Source organism: Zingiber officinale, chromosome 5A (genome assembly GCF_018446385.1).
Source record: "Zingiber officinale cultivar Zhangliang chromosome 5A, Zo_v1.1, whole genome shotgun sequence".
NCBI classification, from domain to species: Eukaryota; Viridiplantae; Streptophyta; class Magnoliopsida; order Zingiberales; family Zingiberaceae; genus Zingiber; species Zingiber officinale.
Window position 1 is genome coordinate 135,902,009 of NC_055994.1, and position 9,900 is coordinate 135,911,908.

A 9,900-nucleotide genomic window follows, 5' to 3' on the forward strand; every position below is an offset into this window, starting at 1 on the left:
GATCTGAGGATAAACTTTTATCCTTGCTTGGGCGCCTGGATCGATCTAGGCACACAGACTATTGTTGACGTAGATTTCAATGTCATCGTGTAGCAACGGGCGCCCCTGATATGCCAGGGGGTTCGAGCGCCTTGACTTTCTCCAAGCACCTGGACAAGTCAACAGCGTGTTGACTTGTCTGACTTCCACCCTGGTTGCTTCTTGCTTGGGTGATTCTCTGGTCATCTAAAATTGAGCTCACTCGAGCTCAACTCTAGTATTCTTTCCTCGAGTAGACTTCTGCTCCAGCTTCTCGTCATTTGGAAACACCGCTCGCATCCTTCTCGTCCGTTGATGTACTCTTCTGTAGCACCTTGTCCCTCGGATGCATCGAGCCCATCGACTCGATTCCCGTATCATCCTTCTCGCTAGCTACATTTTTCGCTCAACTTCCTGTATTCTTAAGTTCCTATATACTTAAAAAGAAGGATTAAATATAAGAGAACCTAAATCTGGTTGATCACATCAAAACTTTTTCGGGATACTTACAATCTCTCCTTTTTTATGTACATCAACCCCAAGTTAAATTAGGGTAATAAAAGCATACTACCATAAGTAAATATTGATTTTGCAATTTAGTATAAAAATTTTACAATTATAACAAGTAAAAAAAATTGTAAAATCTAAAACATATACCTCCCCCTAAATTCAATCTTCTCTCCCTTTGATCATATAAAAAAATAGGGACATATATATTAAAAAATCTATAAATTTTCCTAAGGATTAATGAAACAGTGACTCGATTGAGAAAAAATTTCCAAGAAAATTTTTTCTAGTATTCAAATTTTTAAAATTTAAAAACCAAATTTCCCATTATCTCCGCGATCGTCAAAAAATTTTTAACTTGTCCTGTGTCAACTGTTACTGTGGAGCAGACGTTCAACACCGATAACAACATATTAGATAAATAATAATCAATTTTGTCTCCTAACTCATTGGAAGTGGAAGCATGAGGTGTTGCCATCATGAGGTCTGGAGTTCGAATCTCGGCAAAGCCGACGTAAATACCTCCCTAATGTGCTGGTCACTATTCCAAAGGCTAGTAGCCGCTCGTGATTTACCTCCTCCATATTGGTCCTGGGACGGGTTGGCGGGGGCGCTGGGGGCGAACGTATTCGCCTTTTGCCATCATCATTGGAAGTGGAAGCAATGCTCGACGATTGAACCAGAACTAAGAAAAAAATCCAAGGAATACAACTTTCTGATATTGAAGTCAAATATTTTAATATCGAATAAATGAATACAACTGGAATGGAAAATGGAAGTGAGTAATAAGGTTACTTCTTAATGTAAAAGGGTAAAATGTAAAAGAACTACATGAGCTTTGATTCTCCTATACCTTAAGGGGTATAGACAACTTAAATAAGTGCAAACTCTTTTTTTTAATAAAATTTAAATATTTAATATAATAATTTTGAATCATGGTGAATCGACAGTTCTAAACCATGAACCTTAATCGTCTTGGGTGGTCAAAGTTAAGGGTCAACCTATTAGGAATCGTCGAACTACAGTTTCGAATTATTATACCATCGATTCTGAACCTTGGTCATCTCTAAATCCGCAAGATGTCTTGTTGTACGATATGTACAAGACTAATGCCCTTCTATCCCGCATTTAAAATACTTATCTTCATATTCTTTTGAGTTTTTTCTTTACTTTTTCCATTGTTAAATTTCCACTATTGGTTGCTTGTTTTAAGTCTTTTAATATTTTGTTCCTAATAATTTTTCTTTTAGCCGCGCATGTGCCTTATCCCAATATTATGATTTTGAGATGAGTTAGCATTCACTTCAAAGAATGATGTTTCATTTGCTTTAGGAAATAATATAAATCTAGTTGGGCACAATTAATGATTTTTCATTAGTAGCTTATTATTTTATTCAGCAACTAGTAGACAAGAGATAAACTCAGAATATTTTTTAAAATCCACACTCATGATATTACTGTTGTAGAAGCACATTTGATGCCTGAAAAGTAGAGAAATGTTTTTCTAATAAATCTTGATTAATTGCTTATAAATTTAAAATTTTACAAGCAAAGATGCATCAATTCATAATGGGAACTTAGGAGAACTATAGTTCTTTGATGGTCAATTTTTTCTTTCGAACTCTTCCATAGTTCTTATGGTTCTTTTAAGTGAAATACTAACTTTCAATTCATCATCAAGATGGTGACGAAATAAAATAAGTACTTTTATACGATCTTATAGGGATTGTTGTTTTCTTCTTTTATTGTATAATCTCCTAAGCTCTTAGCTACATAGTCAATCTCTGTATCCAAAATATATGACAAATAATTTTTTCCAATTAAGTCAAGTACTTCAAATTCAAGTTTTGTAATATTTATCATAACAACCCTGGTATAAGAGTAAATTTTAAAAAAAAAATAATTAGAATAATATCATTTATAGAATAAAATGTTACTATTTGAAGTAATAAAATATTTATGTCCTTCCAAAAATATTATAACAATAGAAATTACAAGGAAACAAATATTAAACAAGTATGTCATAATATAATATGAGCAAATCGAATATATATTTTAATATTAGAAATATCGACAAATATTCTATCTATAATCAAAATTCTTTAAGAATATTGATTTGTGTTCATCATAAATCAATATTTTTTCAGAACATTAATAAAATAACTTATATCTCAAATAAGAATATTGATAAATCTTATATCTTTATATTTTAAATTATAGATTTGTCAATATATGACATAAGTTCATGTCCTGCTACTTCAGGAGCATCAACATAGAATTAAAAATTATATTTTTTTAGAAGCATCAATATAAATTTAGAATTTATGTTACTTCATGAACATTAATATTAAATCTAAATATTGTACTACTTAGGAGCATTAATATAAAACATAAAATTAAAAATTTGTGTTATTCGGAGAGTTTCAAAAAACTAAGAATTGTTTATGAGTTTATGATAAAATAACGTGTTATAATTCTCTAGTAGAAAAGAGAGAATTGTTTTATATCTTATTTCTATCCTACACTCATATAGACAGAATGGTACATAAATAGAAGAATATATTTATATATCAATTAATAATCAAATTAATCATCTATTATAATACACGTATAAATTGTTACATAATTCATAAATTTTTTAAAAATAAAATATATAAATAAGATAAACTATAGTGATTAATTTTACTATAAATTTTTAACTATACATGAATGGTAAATTCAACCAAAAATAGTTATAAGGTAGGGTCTAACAATAGAGCTAAAGTAGTAAGTTTTTTACTCAAAATTTGAATCTGAGTATAGATATATTTTAAAAGGCCATTAAAATTTAACTTTTTTATTTAAAGGATTAAATTATTAAAAAAACTATTTAACAGTATATATAACTATTTTATATTTAAAACTTATATATAAATACATAATACGCACTGCAAAAAATATTAAATTTTCATGTCCTTTAAAGTGATCAGCAACTTAAAATAACCATAAAACAGTTTTGATTAATCAGAAACTACATAAATATAAGAGTTTTGATTAAAGCTATTAATCAAAACTGCATAATAGTTGTATTATTAAATATAGAAATTTTAACTAGTCAACTCTGTTACTCAAACTACATTTGAGCAACAGTTTCGCAAAACTAATAGATCTAACAAAATAAGTTTGACAGGTTAAAGCTGCTATATTCATGTAGCATAGTTAAACTCTAATGGTCTCATAGAACGAATAGAGCAACATTTTTAAACTTTTAAATGACACTCCACATCCACACATCCACGAAGAACTCGATATGTTTATCTCTAACTTCTCAGTATTTCACTGCTCGGTTGAGAAACGACAATATTGCATAAAAGTTTTGATATTGCAGTCTCAAAGAATACAAAAACAAGGGGCATGACAATTAGTTCAGATTAGGAATGTTGAAGCCGTATATTTTCTGTCATGGTCATCTTCTCCCATGGGTTCTTGCAATGTTTCTGCAGTTCCGTGTATCTCTCAATGTCAAAACGCTGCTTCTGAATTAGTTTTCTTTGCCTTGACAAGAACAACCTCTTCAACAGATCTTGGTACGTTGGATCTCTTGATGTTATAAGAAAGTAACCATACCCTGCGATGAGACCAGCTGTAGTGGAGAAGAAGGCTATTGGCTCCATGACATCCCATGAGAATTCCCAGAAGGTGAGCCGAAAGAACAGGCCGATTTGAGCGATTAGGAAACCTAACCCTGACCAGAGTATGCGCCGAACCTGCTTGTGTGCAAGAGCATCGATTTCTTCTTTCTTTTTCTGCAGTTGGTCCAACTCTTCTCTCCTCGGGTCGTCCTCAGGTGTGAGAGCAAGAGGAACTGCTCTCCTAACGAGTTCCACAATCTGAAGAAATTTAAGTTTTGAATTGTTCAATTCTGCAAGCATCAACATATACAACTGGCATAGTACAATGCCATGAATTTAAATGATCTAGAGTCGACATCACAGATCTGATTCCTTTAATGAACTTATGGAAGGTCAAATGACACATATCACTTATAAGAAACCAACATCAAGTGGTAACATAAAAAAGCCATCACTATGTTATCATGTTTGACTCAATTTGCCGAAAACATGGATTCCAACCCTAACTAAATAGTAATGCATTGTTAAACCATGTTATCTCACTACCATAATTCTGAAGCATAGTATCTTTCTCACTTTCATTGGAAGTACTATTTACTTAATTCCAAATCAACCACCAAATCGTTCTTACTTTCAGTTTCAAAAGAAGGACCAAGAAGGATAAATTTCTTAATGTTACCTACTAAAAGCAAATGCATTCTCAAAACAAACTAAGCTAGCATATTAAACTGGTTGGCAAAGAGCCAAGAAATAACTGTTTTTTTTAGTCAGAAAACAAACAACAAAATAAAAGATCAAGTGGCCGACTGTATAATACAGTGTGGATTGCTATAATTTAGACAGATAGACAGGTAGTTAGGCAGATAGACAATGAACTAAAACACAGAAAAGGTTGTGTTCATAATGTTGTGTCTTCTTTCTGAATTTGAACTAAAACACAGAAATCAAAGACGAACAGAGATATTTCACACAGGGAAAACTCAAAGAAACCGAGCAGGATAAAAATATTAATTGTCAGAAAAAAAATGATCATAAATACTCTAGTCAACATCGATCCTTGAGTAATAAAATCTACAAAAACAAGGAAAGAACTTACACTTCATCAATTTGTCCTCGGATTGTTTTGTTCATTCCAAGATAAAGAAGTATTAAAATGCTATATTATTCAAGCAGATGAAAAAAAAGACTAAGAGCCTTCAGATAATCTGTGGGCTGCATGTTATGAAAAACTTTTGTAAGAAATAAGAGTACAACCCGTGTATTTTTAAATTTCAGAAAAAATAATTAATCTAAAAGTAAGGAAATTAACTAGGTCTAGGTAAATACAAGACTAAATAATCTATTCCTATCAGTTTCTAAACTAAACAAGAAGAGACAAATTTGCAATGCAATGGAGAAAATTTTGTCAATTCATCATCACCCCCGGAGATCTTTGTTTGTTTGATTGACACCTGGTTTGGAAATTAAACAATTTAATCTTATAAAAATAGAACAGCTCCACCACCATAACGCAAAGAACTATATTAAATAATGCTTGACTTAACCTTCTCCTTTTGAATAATATGTCTGACACTTCCATTAACCCGTGAACAGCTGTTTTCCCCATTTAACAATTTAGATTGAAACAAGAATGCACTAAAGGTTTAACAGAATTAAATTGGACCTTTTCACAGAATTAAACAAGATCAAAGTTTTTCACAGAATGCCCTTTTCCAATATTTGGACCGCATTAAGGTTTAAAAGCAAAATTAAATTGTTAAAGCAGCAATTTTTTGCATCCTAATTGACACTTCTTCTTTCAAAATTTTTCTTGGCGTCGTAACTAAATAGATATTAACAAAAGAATGCAGTTGAAAAAATTTGCACCCAAAAAGTTTTATTTTGTTTTTTTGTGCTCCAAAACGCAAGCAATCGAAGAATAGGGAACGCTAGGAATGACCTTATCTGGGTGGAGATAGACTTTGTCCCTGAACAATAGGACGACGCCGGCCTCATCCAACGCGCGGGCAAAGGCGTCGGCCTCCTCTCGGGAGCGCGCCACCCCCATCCCCTCGCACTCCTTCAGGAGCTGCCCGTACCCAATGACCTCCTCCCCCTCCCTCTCCAGCTTCCGCTTCAGCGCCTCGACGTTCACCAGTCGCATCACCCGTTTCGCCTCCGCGATCGTCATCTGCTCCGATGGCGCCGATCCGGCGCCCGAATCGGAGGAGGAGGAGGAGGAGGAGGAACACCAGAAATGCCAGGGAAGAGGTAAGCGAGGCGGAATCGGGTGCTTCGCCGGTCGGGAGGTGAGCAGATTGCGGAGGAGGGAGCGGGAGGAAGAGGAAGAGAAGGAACGCCACATCGATCTCGGCGGTGAGACGAGGGGGAGCTGGAGAGCTGATTCCAAAGATCCAGGTGCGACCAAACGCGGAGGAGGGGATCGCGGGTGGGGAAGGAGTTTAAGAGGCCGAATCAGTTGTGGGCACTCTCGGTGAGGATAATGTCGTCGCCCCGGGAAAGGTATTTAATCGGGACATCGTTCGCATCGATGTCAAATGACGGTCCGTTCAATTATTTTCTCCTGTTGTACAAATTTGACTTCCCTTCTCGTTACGATAAAATTTCATTTTATAATTTAAAATATTTTCTTTTACTTTTCTAAATTATTTATTATCTAATTTATACGGATTAATTTTATTAATTCTCGGAATAATTGATTCAATCATAACTTCTATAAAAAATTTTTATGAGCCACTCAAATAAATTAAAAAGTATTGATAGCGGTACAATATTCATAAGTCGACTGTTTATTAAAAAAATTAATAATTAATTTATTAAAATTAAAATTTAATTTTTAAATTCATCAAAAATTACGGGCAAGGATCCTCTGGTCCCGGATCCCTGGATCAGTCCTGATCCCTTATTCATTCATTGATTGGATGGATTGGATCTTACTTGTTTAACAGGTAGGATAAGTCTATAAATGAATAGTATCTTTTGAGATCCAAAATTTTTTACACCAAAAGATCTGACCTCATAAATTACAGACATATATTATTACTATTCTTAAAAAATAAAAAAATAAAACACTTCTCTTAAACTATGAGAATTATTCAATAATTTTATCATTTTAAATTCTATGCATTTTTATCATGCGCATTATCATCACTCTTTTTTATCGGTAACGTTTTTATAATGTGAACTGTCATCGTCGCACATTTTATTAATGTTGCAAGGGAATTTTTTTTATAATATTTTGAATTATATAAGGTAAAGTAAATAAAATAGAGAGCACAAGTTTATAATATATTGTTTTCTGGAATTTTTTTTTTTTTTCAATGTTGTTGTAACACATCCTAATTGATTGATAGAACATAAATACCTTAACTCTATACTATATACTTTTGTTATTGAGACTAGTCATCATACGAACACATTACATATGATATATAATATAATATATAAATATGTATATATTAATATTCATAAATTAATACTCTATATATATAAATTAGACTTGATAAGGGTACGATAAATTCATATAGTAATATAATACAAGAACGACATCCAAAAACTCAAACAATAAAGTATTGTAAGAATCCTTCTTAATAAAAAATTAATTTAATTTTTTATATCAAGTTAGAAAAGATATATTTTCTAATATTTCTTTGTTCATGGTGTTGTCAATCCTAAAATATGAAACTAAAGAGAACTATGATAATATATATTTTTATATAAAATAAATATTAAGTTAATTTTATTTTAAGCTTAAAAAAGTAATTATTAAATAATTTAGATTTTGAATAAAATAATAAGATGTCTAACTTTTGAACTGAATAATTTAGAGATGGTTGATCCGATTCTATAAAAAAAAAATTTATCTGTTATCAAAATAAATCGAAAAATACTAATGAAGATTGATCAAATAACCGTTATTCTTAGATTCTCTTTTCACTAATTTTTTTTTATTATGGTTTCTAACTAAGACTCGAATCTTGTATCTTAATTATTAATAATAAACAATTTAATCCCATTAACAATAGACAGTTTAGTCCTCCCGGACTAGGCGGAATGGCAGTTAACTCAATCCCTCTGTACATGCAGTTTAACTATATAATCTTAACTATTATAACTAAGTAGTAATTATAAGTGTTTTTTAAAAATAAAATGGATTGGGACAGAATAGTATATTATTTTAATAATAAATAAATAAATAAATTGCTTTCTAAACTATTATAATAAAAAAAGTAGCCTTTTGACTTTTAACCAACTTTTATTCGCTTTTTCTAACTACTTAATCGTTTTAAAAAAATAATGTCACCGTGTGTAATCAAAGAAGACTAGATATTGCCGAACGTGGCGATCCGACACCGTGTCTCCACGTCATTAGATAATGAGCAAACAGCTATAACCAACATTGTTTGTTGTCAATCAAAGCTGGAACCCGTTCTTCGAAGCCTATCCATATCAGAGCCAGCTTGACAGTTTGAAATTCAAATAAGTTGAAATTAAATTTCATTTTTAATTCGGTACTCATTTAAAATGCTCAACATGTATATATTTGAAGACGATTATTACCATGTGATTTTATAATCACAAATTCAAGTAATTAAAAAAACCTTATAATACAGAATAAAACAACCTTAATGCTTGTTAGAGTATAGATGTTAAATGGATATTATAATATTCATTTAACATCTTCTTTTTATTATGAGTGGATATTATAATGCTCATTCACAAGAGAGAGGAGATAGGATATTCAAAGGTTTGTACACCTTTGAACACCTTCTTTCTTAATATTTTAATATTTTTTTTTAATTATAAAATTTTTAATATTATTTAAAAAACTAATAAAAGGAATGAATAAGTGGATGGTGAGACCCATAAATAATGAATGTTAATGTTAAAAGGAATGCGAGTGAAAGAGATATATTATTATAATGACTATGTGGCAGTGGGTCTCATACTTTTTGATGAGATGATGGATATTATAACGAATTAATTTTGCGGATGCTCTTATGAGATTTGCACAATTAAATTTTAACCAAATAGGATAGCCTATAAATTATATCAAATCAAGGAAAAAAATACAAAATCCAAGTAATAAATAAGTTCAAGCTAAAAAATCAAAAGGACTTTTTAAAATTGGAAATCATGAAAAAAAAACTATTATTTCCATTTATCATTAAAATAGTCTCTCATTCGGGAATACTTTATTTTTATTCTTGATTTTTTCTTTTTTTAATAGTATTATAATAATTATAATTCATAACGGCTATAAAAAATATCCAACATTAATGATATTATATTATAATAATTATCAATCATAATTATTATAATATATATTTATTTTTATCAAATAAATATTATATTATAATAGTTTACAATGAGCCACCATCATTGATCATTATTTTTATAACTATATTTATTTTTTTTTATATTATAATAAGTATGACTTATAACTACTATAATAAAATTTAAATTAAAATTAATTTTAGAAATAAAAATAAATGTGACGGATGAATAAAATATTATTTTGATAATTAATGTGGGGAATAGCATCGACTTATATATGGCGAGGTCGTCCTCATTGCTTGGTCAAAGATTGAGTAAAGATGAAAATCAAGTCGACCCTTGGCACCTGACTCCTCTGACTTAGTTTATCCCGACACCAAGAACTAGGCTGGGTTGACTCCTCCGATTTAATTTACTCTGACTCTTCTTGCTCAGTTTACCCCGACACCAGGGACTAGGCTTGCCCAACTCCTCTAGCTCAATTTAC

At 31.1% G+C, this 9,900-nt stretch overlaps 1 protein-coding gene across 1 annotated transcript; it reads right to left on the reverse strand.

Annotated features, from left to right (window-relative positions):
- Positions 1 to 3,797: 3,797 nt before the first annotated feature.
- On the reverse strand, positions 3,798 to 6,613 carry LOC121981980 (calcium uniporter protein 5, mitochondrial-like). Its single transcript, XM_042534809.1, has 2 exons — positions 6,076 to 6,613; positions 3,798 to 4,394 (listed from the first exon to the last, which is right to left on the reverse strand). The coding sequence occupies exons 1-2, from the start codon at positions 6,478 to 6,480 to the stop codon at positions 3,936 to 3,938; spliced, it is 864 nt and encodes a 287-aa protein (XP_042390743.1). The 5' UTR covers positions 6,481 to 6,613; the 3' UTR covers positions 3,798 to 3,935.
- Positions 6,614 to 9,900: the final 3,287 nt, after the last annotated feature.